General features: G+C 40.7%; 2 protein-coding genes across 2 annotated transcripts; both read right to left on the reverse strand.

Annotated features, from left to right (window-relative positions):
* Positions 1-10,106: 10,106 nt before the first annotated feature.
* On the reverse strand, positions 10,107-10,646 carry LOC142626364 (uncharacterized). The gene has a single exon (XM_075800190.1). It carries the CDS (start codon positions 10,644-10,646, stop codon positions 10,107-10,109), a length of 540 nt encoding a protein of 179 aa, XP_075656305.1.
* Positions 10,647-13,453: 2,807 nt separating this feature from the next.
* On the reverse strand, positions 13,454-19,043 carry LOC142641609 (ATP-dependent 6-phosphofructokinase 3-like). Its single transcript, XM_075816077.1, has 13 exons — positions 18,654-19,043; positions 18,293-18,339; positions 18,134-18,173; positions 17,673-17,735; positions 17,434-17,571; positions 16,038-16,196; positions 15,862-15,915; positions 15,615-15,683; positions 15,366-15,495; positions 14,727-14,992; positions 14,582-14,630; positions 14,310-14,464; positions 13,454-13,951 (listed from the first exon to the last, which is right to left on the reverse strand). Exons 1-13 carry the CDS (start codon positions 18,798-18,800, stop codon positions 13,748-13,750), a joined length of 1,521 nt encoding a protein of 506 aa, XP_075672192.1. The 5' UTR covers positions 18,801-19,043; the 3' UTR covers positions 13,454-13,747.
* Between the last annotated feature and the right edge of the window lie 332 nt (positions 19,044-19,375).

Genomic DNA, 19,375 nt, shown 5'->3' on the forward strand with positions numbered 1-19,375 from the left:
CTCAAGGGAGAAATAATTAATCAACCATAAGGAGAAAATTCAATGGATTCACAACCAAGTTAGTTCCAGTATGCTCTTCCAAAAAGGGGGAAAAAATTAGTTCTAGTCTAATTGAAAATGAACTTGTTCTTCTCATTCAAATACAAAATGAACTACTATTTCCAAGCACTTAGCCAAAGTTACTTGACCATTCTCACTAATTATCTACCTAAGATATTTTTCTCGTATAGTTTTTTTATTTCAAGTATAGAAATGCATGTGGGTTCCAATTAGCTCAATTTGTAAAGTCTCTGATGGTTGTATAAGAGATCTGGAATTCAATTCCTGCTTACATCAAAAACTGATTGGTGTTTTGGTCTGATGATAAAGAGAGCTATCATCAAGAGCAGACGTCATAGGTTAAAACTCTCTAAAAAAAGAAATGCAAGTTGTTAAAAATGGCAGTGTGCCCTTTAATCAACTGAAAGACAATAAATAAGGAGAGAGAGAGAGAGAGAGAGAGAGAGAGAGAGAGAGTGCTAGTATTAAGTACGAATAAGGTGGAAAGTAATAGCATTTATTGATATTGTTTTAGCCGTTAGATCTCTTAGAAATCTACGGTGTAAAAATGATGTAACTTTACAAGAGTTACACCACCCAATAACTTGATTTAGAATTCATATTTTGAAAATCTCACCGTTGAATTACATGTTCTATATGTCACTAACATTCATGCCAAATTTTATGTCAATTGGAAGCTATTTACCATTTGATCCATAAACTCATCTTTTATGCATTATTTTAAACTAAAAAAACTTGAATTTAAACAATTGATTGATGATATAAATATTAATTTTTGATCACCTTGAAATTTTGCAAGTATGGAGAATATACGAAGATAATGTAATCTAATGATATATTGTCAAAATTCGCATTTAATTAAAAAATATTGAGTGGTGTAACATTACTTAAAGTTACACTAGGTGTAACTTGAATCCAACCCTCTCTCTCTCTCTCTCTCTCTCTCTCTCTCTCTATATATATATATATATATATATATATATATATCATATTTTATTATTATCTTTAAAACACTTGTCTCTACTTCTCTCTTAGTACTATTACGAACACTTTCCTTTTTATATTTCTTCTTTATCTTATCAATGTTGAAGTCATCTCATTAGAATTAGTTAAACATCTCCAACTCATTCCGAACTTGACCTGCCCTGCATGGCTTTTCCTCACCTCGAAGAGGAGACAGGGCATGCACGGGACACTCATGATCCAATCCCCACCATGCTCCATTGCCATCCCTATGTAGTAGACACCAATGAAAAATTTCTCCAGTCAAATATAGGTTGTTTTATTAGTTATGTATGACTTATAAAGTTTAGGGCCTTCAGGGCTTGAAACAAGTATAGGCTGTTTTATTAGTTACGTATGACTTATAAAGTTTAGGGCCTTCAGGGTTTGAAATGATAATTTTATTATTAAGAAAAAAGAAGAACAAGAAGAAGAAGCAAGGTTTAATTTGTCACCATGGACAAATTATGGGCGTTTCCCCCCTAAGAGCATTCTCATCAGATGTTTCAAAAAAAATCTCATTTTGACACATCAAATACCTACTTTATCATTTTACCACATCATTTTACAATATTCCATTTATCAGATGTTTTATCCTTCAATTCTATACACTAAAATAATATTTACTACACATTAAAATAATATATTACTTCCTCCTATCATCATCATCATCATCATCAACAACAACAACAACAACGGCGGCACAACCACCACTGCCGCAACAACAGCCACAACCACCAACCCACATCCACGAAACCAAGCAAACCCACCACCGGCACAAACCCACTTCCACCAAATCAAACAAACCCACATCCCAAACCCACCACCGGCACAAACCCATTTCCACCACCAAATCAATCCCACATCCCAAATCCACCAAATCAATTATAAAATTAATTACAACGAGCAAGGATCGGACATACACCGAGACATTTTGGGTGGGTTTAATCGACGAGCTCTGCTTCAGATCGGCATGCTTCAATCGGCGAGCTGAGTTTCTGATCGGCGAGCTCTGCTTCAGATCGACGAGTCTGTCTAGCAAGTTCCTTTAATCGGAATCACCTTCTTCTTCGTGACAGGAAAAAAAAAAATAGAGAGAAGCGCAGAGAAAGGGAATGGAAAAAAGAAAAAAGGAAAAAAGGAAAAAAAAAAGAACCCGAAGCCATTGAAGAAGCTGGAGAAGAAAGAAGAAGAAAAAGGGAAGAGGGAGTGACTGAAAGAAGGAACAGGCAGAGGAAGAAAGAATGAAAAAGTAAGAGAGAAGGATGAAAAGTAATAAAAGAAGAGAGAGAAATGAATAAAAATGAATTTTTTTTAACACACCTGTCCGTACCGTTCCAAAGATGGAACAGTACTGTAGCATGTCTCAAATTTTTGAGACATTTGACACACCTGATAAAGCTCCGTTTTTGGTGTTTGATGTGCTAAATGTGTCATATTATAGCATTTAACACATTTAAGACACCTAATGAGAGTGCTCTAAAGACAAATTACTATTTATCTATATCATGTGTTTGACTTTTGATCACTTTACAATTTAGTACTAACAAACTTCGGATTGTTATAATTACACTTTTTAAGGTTTGGATTGAAATTAAATCACTAGGCTGCCGTCGAGAGATTCATTAACAATTCTAGGAACAAAAATTATGATAGTGCCAAACTATTTGAGTAAGTTGTAATTGGACGTTTTTCACAAAATGTAATTTTTGTAAGTTTGGACGAAACCATAACTATATGTTTTTTAATCCAGATTTTAGGGATTAAATGTAATAATTAAAAGTTTGTGAACTAAATTGTAAAGAGATAAATTTATGATAAAGAAGAGTGTTTGGGTGTACCTCTGCAAGAAGGATGTTGTGCATCTAAGTCTGGTCTCTTCAATTCTACTGCAACATGGAATAAATTGAATCCTAGGAAGCTGGCGGTCCCTTGGTAGAAATTGGTTTGGTTCCAAAGTGATGATGTTGAAAATCGTTAGTAAGCTGCACAATCCTTACATCCCAAACAACACCTGCACAATAAGAAAGAAAACCTTAAGAGAGTACTAGTGTAGTATTGGCCAAATACCCTCTGAAGGTTAACTCAGAAGAACTGTTACAACTCTAGAATGCTAGAGCTGGGATGAATTATGCGTACCTCGTTTTCTGAAGGTTTTGGCTTTTTTATAGTAGTAGGGAACCGACCTTGGTTCCTTGGTGAAGAAGAATATTTTCTTGTAGAGAAGATCTTCATAAATGTGCGTATTTTAAGGGATCCTTTTCCATATAGAGGCTCTACTGACTAGGGGTAATCATGGAGCACAAGTTATTGCCATTTGAAGTTCCTTGGGGACCAAATAAGCTACGTCATTGCCACGTGGCTTTTGCCACCGTCAGGCTTAACCTCTGTCTGAACTGTTATCCGTCTACTGCAGGTGACCATTCCCCACAGGCCATCCATTTACCTTTAATGTGCCATTGCTGTTTTATCTCTTTGTCCGTCGACCTATTGAAGCTAACCATGGTAGGTCTTGTAAATTTTGGCCGTCCACTTTAATTTTACCCTTTTCAGCTCCCCTTCACTCCATGGACCCGTTGCCTATTTTTGTATGGATCCATGGAGTGACGGTTTGCCCCTATCCTTGAGAAGCGTGTGTTGATTGACAGGCTAGCTTAGGGTCATTAATAAGGTAAGGACACGTGGCAAGCTCTTAGTAGTTGATTGCTTGGAAAAAAGCGTCCCTTCGTCTTCCGTCCCGTTCCCTCATTATATATGCTACTTGTCCCTTTCATTTTTACATTTCGAAAATTTTTTTCTGAGTAGAGTGCTACCGTCCACTCTTATTGAGTCGTCGCTTCGTCGACTTGGTGTCACCATTCTCTACAGTCTTCCCGTTGCCCTTCTTACGCCGTCAAGCTGTAAGTATTCTTCCTTTAATCTCAAGTTTTTTCTTTCTTTCATTTTATTCACCTGCTCGTCGTCTGTGTAGACCTATAGTCTTAGGATTCTTTCCTGTCACTTGTAGGTGTCATATGTCTAGTGAGGTGTTAAGTGGTCAATCGTTTGTCCGCTAAGGAGGAGGCTACGATGAGGTGTTTCCATCAACGAGGAAAGGGTTCCGTCAGCTAACTCACCTTCCATAATGAAGGATGAGGTGCAGGGCGAGGACGGGTAGAGTATGATTCAAATGACGATCTAGACGGTGTAGAGCCCTCAATTCAATCCATCATAGGCCCTGATGGATTTAGGGAATTTATCCTACTTCCCTTATGGACGATTAATGACTTCGTTTCCACCATCAAACAATCACACTTCAATACACTTAGGGAGAAATACCAGATACCCGACCACATACTCATCCGTCTACCCTTTAAGACTGAAAAATGTTACTATAGGGGTCTCGAAGACATCGGAATGTATGAACAAATGCTGAAAGCAGGGCTTCGTTTCCTATTGAGCGCTCATCACCGTCGTCTTCTCCAATACCTAGGACTGGCCGTCACACAGATCTCCCCAAATGCTTGGAGGGTCTTCCTGGGTGTGGAAATTTTGTACTGGGTGATGTCTAACGGGGTGCGCCGATTGACAGTAGAGGAGTTCTTCCATTGTTACCATTAGTCCAAGATGGCCCAATCGAAGGGTATGTACAGTTTCTTGCCGAGGAGTCCGTTGCTTAGGTTAGTATGCGAGATCCCGGACTCTAACAAGAACTGGAAGAGTCGATATTTTTTTCCTCCAAGGGGACAACTGGATGTGTCATCTCGACGACTAGGAGTACATGCCTGTGGACAAGACCTGGGGTATAATGCCCCGTCTGGTAGGTGTCTGTCCTTCTTAGGTTTAATTTTTCAATTTTTTAATTGTTTTAACCATCTCTTTTTGTGGCTAAGGACCGTCCACAGGTTAGCATTGAGCAGTTTGGTTTCTTGGAAAGAATCTTCACCACCAAGCTGTCGGATAGAACGTGGGTTAAGCTAGTTACTTTGGATACTCTCCACTAGTACTGTGATGGCCCTGAACCAACTACTGCTGCCCATCGATACCACGCACAAATTCGCCAACGTAAGTTCGTTGCCTACTATATATATATATATATATCTCTGTTTCCTACCAGCTCCCTTGATTCTTTCCAGTCCACTTTTATGCACAAATGGAAGATAGTGGGAGAAGAGCTTACATCAAGCAGCAAGCTGTTGCTAAGAAAACAGGAGGGGGGCCTTCCTCCTAAGACGGGCTAGGCTCACCCGTCCACCAAAAGACAGCCGTCCGAAAAATAGGACCATCATGCAAAGAAGCAAAAAGTGGTGATGAGGCTAGCTGCCGGGCAAAATTTTGGCGCGTTCAAGTTGCCCCCCAAGCTTGGCCTAGGGAAGGGTAAGGGCTTGATGGTTAGCCCATACCCCGTCAAGGAGAAACCTCCCATCCTTCTTCGCGAGGATTCTTAGTATGCCCTCAAGCAAATCACATCCATTATCAAGGACGAGGACAACGAGAACTTGGGCAACCATGCCACTGAAGCTATAAGGGAGACGGGTCTGTTCAACCTTGCACAGGTTTGTGTTCGTCCCAATACCTTTCCGTCGTATTTGTTTGTTACTTTCTTTATCTCATTTTGTTGTTGGTGCAGGGAGTCTTAATGATGAAGGGGTTGATGGAGCGTTGCCTTTCCCACAAGACGACATTGGATCGTGTTCGTACGTAGGTGAAAGCAATAAAGGAGGAGCTGACGGAGCCGAAGGCCTGGAAGGTTTGTCAGGAAGAGAAGCTCAAGGCGTCGGAGCAACTCTGGGGTGAGTTGGAGAGACAAGTGGAGGAGTTGGGAAATGTCCTAGAAGACAAAGAGGATAGTCTCCGTCAGGCAAAGATGGACACTATACAAGAGTATTGAGATTTTGATGCTCTTCTAAGCGAACTGGGCACATCCTTTGCTAACGATTTCGACAATTGCCTCTGTCAAGTCAAGGCTTCTTTCCCAAACTTGAATCTTTTGCATATTACCATAGATCCTGAAGGCCAGACTCCTGCCCACCCTGTTGACTCTGAAGGGATGGACGAGCTCTTTGGTGAAGACCCCAGTGAAGGCAATGCTCAAAAAGATAGTACAACAAAGTCCGTCGAGGATGGCACCTGTCAGCTCGAGGTCCAGATGCTTGATGATAAGGAAGAGGAAACCCTGTCGCCCCACAATAGTTATTTTTATTTTTACTTTTGTTCAAACTTGGAAACACTTGGGCGAACAGTACCTTTGTTTATCTATCGTCTGTCGTAGGCTTTTATGTAGACATTCCTTTATAACATTTTGGTTCTGTTTCATAATATACACCCGTCTACTTTGTGTTCGGCCTTATGTGAACTAAGCCAATCTATATATGTAATGGATCCATCCACCTTATGGATTTTGTGGATGAATTATTCTTTTGGGGTGATCTGTCCATTCTATGGACTTTGTGAATAAACTTCACACTTCTGGGGATGATCCGTCCGATTTGTTGTCTTAAAGAATAAATTTCATCCTTTTTAGGATGATCCGTCTAGTTTATGGGCTTACTGAATAAATTTCATCCTTCCTAGGATGATCCGTCCAGTTTATGGACTTACTAAATAAATTTCATCCTCCTTAGGATGATTCGTCTAGTTTATGGACTTAGTGAATAAATTTCATCCTTCTTAGGATGATCCGTCCAATTTATGGACTTGGAGAATTAATTCTGTGGAAAAACATTCAATGTGTTCTGAATAAACTCCTTTTATTATGATAGATATGCAAGTAGAATTTTGTTTATGAAAAATAAGAAAATTGCCCTTTGGGCTCTAGAAGTACTGTAGATAATAATAATAAAAACTAAAGGCATTAACTGGTAAAATGAACTGGAAATGAGGAGTGTCGTCGCTTGCACCCTTATATACTGGTAGTATTTCTTTAGGTGTTTCGCGTTCCAAGGATGCTGCAGCTTTTTTCCATCCAGTGTCTCGAGATAGTATGTGCTCTTCCTATGCCATGATGCGATCTTGTATAGTCCTTTCCAATTGGATCCTAATTTCCCATGAGAGGGGTCTTTAGTAGCCCCCGTTACCTTCCTCAAGATAAGGTCTCCTTCTTGGAAGTCCCTGTGTTTCACCCGAGGGTTATAGTGCCTGGCCATGAGGTTTTGGTATCATGCTAACCTTTTTTTAGCCATCACTCTGACCTCATCTACCAAATCAAGCTGTAGATGCATCGCCTCGTCATTCTTTTCCTCGTTGTGGTTCGCTACTCTATAGCTGGTAAGACCTACCTCAGCTGGGATGACTGCCTCACTGCCATATGCAAGTCGAAACGGTGTCTCTCTTGTAGGTGTCCTTGCCGTTGTCCTGTACACCTATAGTACGCTTGGTAACTCTTCCAGCTAGATACCCTTTGCCCCTTCGAGCTGAGTCTTGATGATTTTCAGCAAGGATCGGTTTGTGACCTCAACTTGTCCGTTGGCCTAAGGGTGTGCGGATGATGAATAGTAGTTCTTGATCCCAAGTTGTGAGCAGAAATCCCTGAATACGTAGTTATCGAACTGTTTCCTATTGTTTGAGACTAGGACCTTTAGGTATACTGTTCCTGCAAACGATGTTTCTCCATACAAAACTGCATACATTCTTCTCCGTGATGGTAGCCATGACTAGTAGGAATTTTAGCTACTTGACTGCTGTAGGAAACGGTCCCATGATATCAAGCCCCCATTGAGCAAAGGGCTATGGGGCCGTCAATGGGGTGAGTTCCTCCGTTAATTGCCTTATGAGGTTGCCAAACCTCTGACATTTGTCACATTTTCTGACATACGCTTAGGCATCCTTCTGCATAGTGGGCCAAAAGTATCCAGGCCTAATTAGCTTATGTACTAAGGATCGCGATCCCGAGTGGTGCCTGCATACTCCTTTTTGGACTTCTCTCATGACATAGTCCACTTCCTTGGGGATAAGGCACCTCAGGTAGGGGTGGGAGAAACCTCTTTTGTATAAAATATCTTTGTTCAGTATGAATCGTGCAGCATAGACTCTCAATTTCCTCGCAGCTCCTTTATCATCGGGCAACAAGCCGTCTTTTAGGTAGGAGATTATCGGTGTCGTACAGTTGTCCTCGATACCTATCTCCTGCACGCTGACTGTGTTTATTATTGGTGAGTTCTAAACAAAGAAGAGTACCTGACTGGGGAAAGTCATGTCATCTACTGATGCCACCTTGGCAAGACGGTTGGCTCGCTCATTCTTCTCCCTCAGGATTTGAACGAATTCGGCCTTGAGGTTGCGCATCCGATTCTTCACCTGTCCGAGGTACTCCTTCATCCATTCTCCTTGCATTCGTAACCACCGTTAATCTGACTGGTGACCACTTGGGAGTCACAATGCAATATCGCACCCGTGGTCCCTACCGCTTGCACGAGATCCAGTCCTGCTATCAACGCTTTGTACTTGACCTCATTGTTTGTTATGGGGAAGTCAAGTCGGACCATGCATTCGACCTCGTCTCCTTCTGGGCTGCGAAGTACTATATTGGCTCCTCCTACATGTTTATTTGTCGACCTGTCTGAGTGGATCATCCATTGTGGGCTCTGTTCTGCTCCCTATTCATCTGTGTGGGTGAACTCAGCAATGAAGTTGGCAATAACTTGCCATTTAATGGCCGTACGCAGATGATACTGTATGTCAGCTCGATCGCCCATAAGGCCATCCGTCCAGCTGCCTCTGGACTGCTCATTGCTCTCTGCAGGGGTTTTTATGTCAAGACAACTATAGTGTGGGCTTAGAAGTATGGCTTGAGCTTACGCGCTGCAGTTACCAACATGAAAGTGAGCTTCTCCTTACGTGGGTATCTTTCTTCTGCCCTTTGGAGTGCTTGGCCTGTGAAGTATACGGGTTTCTGAGCCCCGTCCCCCTGACTAGAGCTGTACTGATAGCAGTTGAGGAGATGGCTAAGTAGAGGAAGAGCTCCTCTCCTGGTCTGGGTGGGCTTAGCAAAGGTAGGGAAGAAAGGTAGGCCTTTAGATATTCAAGCGCTCGCTGACACTCGGTCGTCCATTCAAATGCCCTTTTTAATGTGCGGAAGAAGGGAAGACATTTATCCGTCGCTCTTGAAACAAATCTGTTCAGTGCAGCAATCTTACCATTCAAACTCTATACCTCCTTGGTAATTTTTGGTGGAGCTAACTCCATGATAGCCCGTACCTTGTCTGAGTTGACTTCAATACCCCTTTGGGATACCATGAATCCTAGGAACTTCCCTATCGTCACTCCAAATGTACACTTGTTTGGATTCAGCTTCATGTTGTAATGCCTAAGGGTCTCGAAAATCTCCTTTAGGTCATCTAGGTAGTTGTCCTCCCGTACGCTTTTTATCAGCATGTTGTCTACGTATACTTCGATGTTCCTCCCACTCTGGTGCGTAAACATCTTGTTCATAAGCCTTTGATATATCGCGCCTGCGTTCTTGAGGCCAAACGGCATCACCTTATAGTAGAAGAGACCCTGGCTTGTGACGAAGGAAGTCTTCTCCTGGTCAGCTTCGTACATCTTAATTTGGTTGTACCTAGAAAATGCGTCCATGAAACTCAGCAGTTGGAGTCTTACCGTTGAATCCACTAAGATATCAATCCTTGGGAGTGGGTAACTGTCCTTGGGGCATGCCCTGTTGAGGTCTGTGAAATCGACGCACATCCTCCACCTTCTGTTAGCTTTCTTGACCATCACCATGTTGGCCAGCCAATTGGGGTAGTACATTTCTCGTATAAATTTCGCTTCTTGAAGCTTGCGAACCTCCTCTGCTATGGCCCAGTCCCGTTCTTGAGCGAACACTCGTTTCTTCTGGCGGATGGGGGGGAAAGAGGGCGATATGTTCAGCTTGTGGACCATGACGGAAGGGTTGATTTCGAGCATGTCTTCATGGCTCAGGCAAAGACGTCCTAGTTTTCTCTTAGAAATGATATTAGGGCCTGATGAACTGGTGGGCTAGCAAGAGCACCTATCTTTGTCTTCCGCTCGGGTTTGGAGTCGTCAAAGAGCACCTCTTCTATCCTTTCTACTGGTTCTGCCACCATTCACTGTTCCTTTATGCACATTGTTGGTAAATGGTTGTCCATCTCTAGCATAGCGATATAACATTTGTGTGCCGCTACATGATCTCCCCGTACTTCTCCTACCCCATACTTGGTGGGGAACTTGATCATCAGGTGGTAAGTGGAGGTTACGGCCTCCCATGAATTGAGGGTAGGGCGGCCCAAAATGGCATTATAAGCAGACGAACAGTCTACAACCAGGAACGTAACATCCTTGGTGATCTGCTGGGGGTAATCGCCAACCGTGATAAACAAGGTAACTGCGCCTACTGGGTACACTCTTATTCCTCCGAACCCAATGAGTGGTGCGTTAGTTGGAATCAACCATTCTCTTCCAATCTTCATTTGCTGGAATGCTTGGTAGTAGAGTATATTGGCAGAGTTGCCGTTATCTACCAAAACCCTGTGAGTGTTGTAGTCCCCAATCTGTATACTCATAACAAGCGTGTCGTCATGCGAATGATGGAGACGTCGGGCGTCTTCCTCTAAGAACCCGATCACTGGGTTGTCGATGCGCACCATCTTCGAGACAAAACCAGTCAATTGGACGTTCTGAACCATCCGGAGGTACGTCTTGCGCGCCTTCTTGGTTGAACAGGAAGTCGTGGTGCCCCTATAATTATCCTTATGTCCCCTATGGGTGGTTTAGGGCGCTTATTTTCTCTCCGAGAGCCCTGCTCTTATGGCTGGTCCGCCTTCTCTTTGTTGATAAACCTTTGCAATTTCCCTTGCTTGATCAAGGCTTCTGTTTGTTGCTTCAAATCGTAGCATTCGGATGTATCATGGCCATGGTCTCGATGGAAGTGTTAGTATTTGTCCCTGGACCTCTTGTTGGGGTCACCTTTCAGCTTGCCAAGAAACGTCAATGATCCTTCGTCCTTGACCTTCATAAGTACCTGGTCGATGGGAACATTTAGTGGGGTGAAATTTGCAAACCTTGCCATGGGGGCCTTGGAGTGTCTATCCTCTCGTCCGTCTCCCGTCCTCATGGCCTTCCGTCCTCTTTCCTGTCTTGTTTCTTTCTGCCTTTCTCTTTTCCTAGGCTTTTCTTCTCGCGCGAGTAGCCCGTCTTCTGCGTTCATATATTTGGTAGCCCTGTAAAGTACGTCCGACATGGTCTTCGGGTCGTTTTTGTATAATGAAAACAAAAACTTACCCTTCCGTAGTCCATTGGTGAACGCTACGAGTATCTTATCGTTTGCTTCATTGATCGAGAGGGCCTCCTTGTTAAAGTGGGTGATATAAGACCTTAGCATCTCATCCTCTCGTTGCTTGATATTCATTAGGCACGTCGTCGGCTTCTTGTACTTGTGCCCCCCAATAAAGTGCGAGGCATACTCTTGCAAGACCTCTTAATGTTGTGGGAAAGGCCCGGCACATGATTTTGTTTGCTACACCTTGCAGGTGCATAAGGGTCTTGAACGTCTCCAACTGGTCTAACGGGTCCTTTGACCTGTCGTAGGCCTCTATTTGCGGCATGCGGAACTTTGGCGGGAGAGGGAACGAAGTAACGGGTGTAGTGAAGGGTGAATCCATCTGGTGCACAAGTTTGTCAAGATCACTCGATATCCATCCCCTGAGGGCGTTCATCATCAGATCCATCTATTCCCTCATCATCTACATATTTGCGACCAGGTTTGGTGGGGCGATATCTGTCGCAGTTGGCCTACTCATGACATTACTGCCATCCAGCCTTTCTCGATTCTGCCTATTGTTATTGTGCTGAAGGCTGTTGCCCTCCTGCTCCCTCTCTTGGTCTTGGGGTTCGAAGTTCCTTTGGCACAATTGTTCTTCCAAGTCATGGTTTTGTTTGGTAAGACGTTTAACCGCCACGGCGAGTGTCTGAACCTGTCTGTCAAGGGCTACGGCATGTGGTTCGTCTCCTTAGTTGTTGGTGTTGGTTGCCATTGAGCGAGTAAGCACCATGCAACTCTTTGTCTGAGAAGCAGCAACACAACTCACCTATGGTTCTTCCCCATAGACGGTGCCAATTGATGATATCGAAAATAGTTAGTAAGCTGCACGGTCCTTACGTCCCAAACAACACTTGCACAATAAGAAAGAAAACCTCAAGAGAGTACTGGTGTGGTAAATACCCTCCGAAGGTTAAGTCAGAAGAATTGTCACAACTCTAGAGTACTAGAGCTAGGATGAATTATGCATACCTCGTTTTCTGAAGGTTTTGGCCTTTTTTTTGTAGTATTGGGGAACCGACCTTGGTTCCTTGGCGAAGAGAAATATTTTCTTGTAGAGAATATCTTCATAAATGTGTGTATTTTAAAGGACCCTTTCCATATAGAGGCTCTACTGACTAGGGGTAATTGTGGAGCACAAGTTATTGCTATTTGAAGTTCCTTAGGGACCAAATAAGCTATGTCATTTTCATGTGGCTTTTTGCCACCATCAACCTTAACTTCCGTCTGAACTGTTATCTGTCTACTGCAGGTGACCATCCCCACAGGCCATCCGTCCACCTTTGATGCGCCGTTGCCATTTTATCTCTTTGTCCGTCGACCTATTGAAGCTAACCATGGTAGGTCTCATAAATTTTGGCCGTCCACTTTAATTTTACCCTATTCACAAAGCACTTCCAACTAGATATGGATTGATGAACTGGGTTATCTTTGTGTCTTTTGCAGAGGGTGTGTTGAATCTAGAGATCAATCCTTCTATTATTGTTCCTTCACTAAGAGAATTTTTATGTCATAATGTTTGGTCCCCTCCCCCTTGCCTGACATGGCCTAACCTGGTGAATGGAGCATCCAGCACCTCAAGGAAGAGAATTAATGGCTGTTAATCGTAAATTGGCTTGGTGGGCCTCTTTGTACAATATTTGGCTGCAAAGGAATGCGTCCACCCACAATGTGTGGATTCATATTAACTCAAATACAGAATAACAAAGATGTCAAAGCAAGAGCTGATTTTGCTTGTCGAGATACATTCACCCCCATTAACAAAATCATCTGCTCTAATTGGTGAATCTCTATTTCAATCCTCCAAACGAGCTAAGATTTGCTTAAAATTTGACTGCTGTGCTGATAAATGTTTGGTTGTATGCCTGTTGTTAATTGTACTTAATCAAGTAGGTTCCCCTAGTTTGTGGGTGAACTGTTGCTTGCCTTTTTGGCTGTTTGTTTTTTTGGTTCCCACCCTGCTTTTTTGTCAGGGTAGGCTAGGCTCTTTGTATTGGTTTGTTGGGTTCCTTAGGTACGGTTGTGTTGTAGTTTGCCATTGTTTTTGGCTGTGCAGTATTCTGTTCCTGCTGTGTGTTTTATGCAGAGCAGGTTTGTTTCCTGTGTGCACTAATACTATTTGCTGGATTATCAAAAAAAGCATATGAAATCCCTTAAATCCATGCTATCCGCACAAATAATTTATTAGAATAGAGTATTTTGATGAAGTGAGCTAACTTTTCCACATGCATCTCATGTAATTGGAAAGCCAAAAATTAACCACCAAATGTCACTTACAACAGAGAAGAGTGAGTAAAAATAACTACTAATATATATATATATATATATATATATATATATATTTTTTTTTTTTATAAAAAAAAACTACTGGTCTTTAACTGTAGGCTACACTGCAATGGCAGCAACCACACAGAAAGGATTACATAAGACTCAACAGGTATAGCTGATGACCTTTTTCTCCAAATTGTCAACTGAATATTTCATCTCATCAACCATCTGGGTGGACAGTTCTTCCTCTTTCATGTCTTCAATGATATCTTTAGCACTCAAGAAGCTCGGCTGATTTGTTGAAGACAGAAGCCTAGCCCACATTCTATCAGTTATCACAACATTGTTCTGCTTCTCAATAATCCGCTGCAGGCCAACAATAAGTAACCCAGTGTTAGGGGAAATAAGTGTTGCTACCATGAAAAGAATGTTGCAGTTATGGAGAGAGATTTCTATTCATTTTGTTCCGAATGCAAATTGAAAAATCAAAGGTTCCACCTAACTCAATTATTATACAACAGAAATGATGACCTTGCCATAACAAATGACAAGAAATTGACAAAGATTATTAGATGAAACATATATGATCTTTTAGATATAGGAAGAAATTTCATGATTACAATATGGTAGATTAGAGTATCATGTAAGAGAAAAGCTACAACCATGAAATATATCAAAAAGGGGAAGCATTATCGGATATAATTTAAGCAAGGGGAAGACTCACATAGAAGGGTATGTAAGAATGTCTTCCATTGACAGGCCCAACCGTGAATCCTGTATAGCCTGCCATTGCTCCATGAACAGCACTTTGAGCAAGAAGTGTGCAATATACATTGTCTGAGGCATTGCTTGGAATAGCTCTGATCATATAAGTAGGATCTGCCGAAGAAGTAATGATTTATGATATTAGAAAATTGTATTATAGGTAATATTCTACACAAAGTATAAGGAAGGCAATGCCAGCCAGAACATCTTATACTAGAAAATATTACTAACCTATATATTTGAGGTTTATGACCATCTTATTTTGTTTGGAAAAATGATCCTGCAAAACCAGTAATTAATTTAATCTAAGCGTATTTGCACAATAGAATCTCAAAGAAATACATACAATGCAAGAAAATTTACTTTAGATCCACACCTTAATTTTCTGCGATATCCAAAGCCCGACATCTTGGAGAAGCTTGTTTCCAGAAGCATCCTGCTTATCCAGGGATTGGATGCTCTCAGAAAGCAGATCCTGACCAGCGCCTTCAGCTATGACAAGAACCATATGCCCATTTTCTCTGAGCCGTTTCTCTATGAATTCAAAAAGTCCACCTGGGCCTTCAAGATAAAAGGGTGACTCAGGAATCAAACAACAATCCACGTCTCGGCTGGCAAGAGTAGCATGCATTGCAATGAACCCTGCACCATAGCTATGTAAACTTAGTACAGTCTCATGAAAATGAAATTCAATGGCTAATTCTATCAAGAAAGAGAAACACACACTATACAAGTATGCCAAGGAAACAATAAAGTGTTTGGGAAATTTAAAAAAAAAAAAAAAAAGATTTAACCATGGAAGAGCAAATCAAGAACCCCCGTCAATTTTCAATTTGTTTCCATGAAGAGTAAAGAAATCTTGCAATTTAACATCTGAATCAAGGTGCAGAAATTGATTGTTACATCTAAATAACATGACTGATTTCTTAATGATTACTATAGACTGATGGAAGTGAAGGCTACTCTAGTTAGGTGATGAATAGAGGATGGCAACATATACAAACAGAAAACTTACCACTGTAGCGACCCATTAGCTTCACAACCCCAATACCATTCTCAAAACTTTCAGATTCAACATGCGCTGCATTAATAGCACGCTGAGCCTCCTCAACAGCAGTGTCAAAGCCGAAGGACTTGTCAATAACCTATAGTAGCAAGAAATAGCATGCATTCAAATCTATAACTCTGGTAGTAATAGCTGCGGGATAATTAGCATTATATTTAACATAGCGAATCCAGCACTTTGGCAACCCAAGAGATATACCGGAATATCATTATCGATGGTTTTGGGGATTCCAGCGACTGCAACTTTGAGACCACGCCTTCTAATTTCCTGTGTGAATTAATAATCGTTTGCATAAGGTAATGGAAATCAGCTATACATCAAATGCACCTTGACCTTTTCTTTTTCTTCTCTTTTTTTTTTGGGGGGGGGGTGTCAAGAATCTCAAACAATTGAATAATTCATAAATGGATTTTTGTATTAGCAATTCTAAAAATGGAAAAATCACCTCAAATATGACAGATGCCCCTTTTTGAGTTCCATCTCCTCCAATTATGTAAACCTGAGATCCAGAGAGCTATAAATAAAATGCCCACAAATTTGAGAGGCACATGTAGGTCACACGAAATGCATATATCAAACTCTTAATTGGTGGTCAAACTAGATTAAAAACATAATATATACCTGGTTTATCCCCCGATCTTGAATGCTGTCAACTATCTTTGAGGTATCATGGCCACCTCGTGACGTCCCAAGGATAGTTCCACCTCGTTTATGGATATCATTCACAACCTTAGGAGTTAAAGGAACTGTATTTCGAGCATAAAAACCCCTGTATCCTCCCTAAAGAATCCATCAACTTCATTACTTATTGATGCCACCAAATTATGTAATTTGAAATCAATTAATACATTATTCAAGTGCTTCTAAAGGCAAAATGTTGACAAGATGAATTTACAAAATTGCGCGTCTTCCAAGCCAGGGAAGGCATTAAATTCATGTGGGCAATGAGAAGGCCACTGCATTTATTTATTTATTTATCTATTTATTTTTATTTAGGAAAAACAGCAAATTAACTCAAATGGCAATGATGCCCTGCACCAGCAGGGCACCACGTTGACCAATGTCATTAATACTACAATGAATTTTGAAACTATCTTTTTCCAACAAATATCCTGATTCATTTCTAGTTCTAGATATTAAATGCTTATGAGTGCACAATGAATGATTATATTATAATGAAGTACCACATGAGTGATTTATAGGAATCTAAATCTGCCAAACCACTGTAGGGGATTTATTGAAACCATTGAATTCGGAATATGGTAATGTAACTCCAGGTTGGGGAACTACTCCTTTGAAGGGTATCGCAACCGCATCTATCCTGCCATTACATTTAGGTGAGCCCACCAGTTGCTAGTATGAGCCTTTGTTCATTTCTCTAGTACCGGAATCAGACAATTCTAGAGGATTATAGAACGTGGCTACGAACCACGGTGCTGGGGGTTTGAATCCCTTCTCGACCAGACGAAGGAGATATTAATTCCATTCAGGCGGGTAAGGGCTTGGCTTGACCCCGTGTTCTCTCCTGGTTGGGTCGAAGGAGAAATAGACTGAGTTGTAAGGTAATTAGTCTCTCTTTCTTTGTTAATAGTAGTTTAGTGCAAAAAAGCCAAACTATCCCATCAGGAGAGAACTATGCAATAATGCTTGTATTAGCAGTTCCCTTAACATTAACTAGCCTAAGCAGACTTCTGGAAAGGAAAAATGTAAAAAGGGGCAATATATGTCAGCGAAATATACAAAATACCCCTCAGTTTTAAATCAGGGAAAAAGCTTGGTCGCTTTGGTTTTCATTTTATCCTACTGAATGCTAACTACATGAAAGGTATTTAACCTGTCCCCATTAATGTTGCAATCGTGACTGATTACAAATTCTTTATCAAGCAATTCAGGGCATTTTCTTTTCATTACCTCTGTGTGTGGGTGTGACTGTGTGTGTACCTGTGAGGGTTGGTGAGGGGGTTGCAATAAGATCTATATCAAAGGTACTAAAGAAGAGATTGTAATAATCACTTACATCAATCCCCAGAACTTTCTTTACGCCATACATATGGTGCAAGCCACACACTATTTCCCTGATCACTGTGTTCAGGCCAGGACAGAGACCCCCACACGTCACAATACAAGCATGAACATCGTCTGACTCAAAATACACCTGAACAACGTTAAACAACAAACATCAATGACAATCATACGGTTTTTAATTAGTTCAATTCCTATTTGTAAAAAGCACACAAAACAAACAAAAAGACATACCCGTTGACGGGGTCCAGCTCGTCGAAAATGTGTCCCTCTTGGACTATTCTTGTGAACAACAATCTGCAAAAGCAAAGACAAAGACAAAAAATCTATGAATTTTAAAATTATTGCTTCTAATCCACCAATTAACCAAAAAAAAAAAAAAGGTAAATAAACTTGCATCCTATTCCTACAACAACTTGCCTCCCATGTATTTGGATCAGAGGGAACCTACTTATAACAGATACCTTTCATGCCGGTCATCCATACCCAGAAGTTTGTGGCATAAACATCCAGGCAGGCCAGGCCCTCTTTCAAACATTTTTACTTTCAATAATTAGCTACAAAGTACAAAGTCAAGAACATCATTGATTGCATAATGTTCTTTTCTTTTTTTGCCCCAAAAATCATAAAGATAATATATGAAAAAAATAATCCTTCCTGGGAGGTAACAAAATGAGTCCAATGAAGAAACTGACCTTCTGAGCAACAGTGTCATCCACATTGACAAAATACTGCCTGGCAAATGGCAATACACAAATATCTCAATTTGAATCACCAATTCTAACCAAAACATTACCGGGAAAAAACATGCAAAGTTAATTATATAACAGAAATCTGTGGAGCAAGCAACTCACTTAACAACTGAGTATGCAGGATTGTCTTGCAATGGATTCGAGTAGGTCTGTCAAATAAAAATCACCAATTTAACCACACTAATGAGTACAAGCTAAATTGTTTTAAGGCCATAATTTAAAAAATGAAATTATTAAAAATGAACCCAAAAAAAAAAAAAAAAAAAAGGTTCCTAGTATTCAAGATTAATAAAAGTGAAACAAATTCTACAAAATAAATTATAATAGCCTTAATATATGGAGAGTACAGAAACCGTTAACTCCGACTAATTTCGGTTATAGCAGAGAAACTTGACTTGTTTACTTTCCACAGCCAAAAAAAAAAAAAAAAAAGAATGATGAAGAAAGAGAAGAGAGGACGTACAGGAAGATGAGGAATATAATCAGTCAAATGAGGAACATCTTCGAGAACATAACCGGCGGAACCGGTAGCGATCTTTGGCTTACTACTACTGTTACTATTACTATGACTATGACTATTACTATTACTATTATTGTCAGCTGCAGCCATCACCACCACCCCAACGCTTTGAAGTTTTTTTTTTGAGAAACGAACGCTTTGAAGTTGAATCAATAATTATTAATTAAGCTTTAGCCTTTAGACTTTAGCCTTTAGCAGAGAAGAATCATAATCAATAATAACGTTCAAAGAGTCCCATACTTATATCTATTTGTTGTTGACCACTCGTCCATTCAAATCTAATGGCTTGAAACGCTAGCTTGTGCTCTGGTTTTAGTTTTCGCTGGGTTTGAGAGAGAGAGAGAGAGAGAGGTTTTCGTTGAAAAGTAAACAAGTGGGTTCTTATTACTACTTTTCTTTCTCTTTTTTTTTTTAATTTTTTTTATTGGTAACAAAATAAATGAAGAATATACGATATCAGCTAAAAAAGGTATTATCAATCACGGTTGGCGTTGGGAGACTACAGAAGATACTTGGAGAAGAGAGCGGATGCTTATGGAAAATTGCGTGGGTGTCAAGTTGGTCAACTCGTTTCTTTTCTTCCTTTCTTTGTAATGGAAAATCACTGTTGTCAATTAATTCACGTTTCGTTGCTTTTCTGATGCCGTAGCAAATTTTAAAGAAAA

The sequence above is a fragment of the Castanea sativa genome, chromosome 1, assembly GCF_040712315.1.
Source record: "Castanea sativa cultivar Marrone di Chiusa Pesio chromosome 1, ASM4071231v1".
Taxonomy (NCBI): Eukaryota; Viridiplantae; Streptophyta; class Magnoliopsida; order Fagales; family Fagaceae; genus Castanea; species Castanea sativa.

Coding starts and splice junctions, on each gene's coding strand:
- LOC142626364 (XM_075800190.1), bottom strand. CDS start 10,646: ATGGTGCGCATCGACAACCCAGTGATCGGGTTCTTAGAGGAAGACGCC.
- LOC142641609 (XM_075816077.1), bottom strand. CDS start 18,800: ATGGCTGCAGCTGACAATAATAGTAATAGTAATAGTCATAGTCATAGT. Junction 15,496..15,614: donor CCATCGATAATGATATTCCG/GTATATCTCTTG, acceptor TTGCTACTATAG/GTTATTGACAAGTCCTTCGG. Junction 13,952..14,309: donor ATTCTTACATACCCTTCTAT/GTGAGTCTTCCC, acceptor GTTGGCCTGCAG/CGGATTATTGAGAAGCAGAA.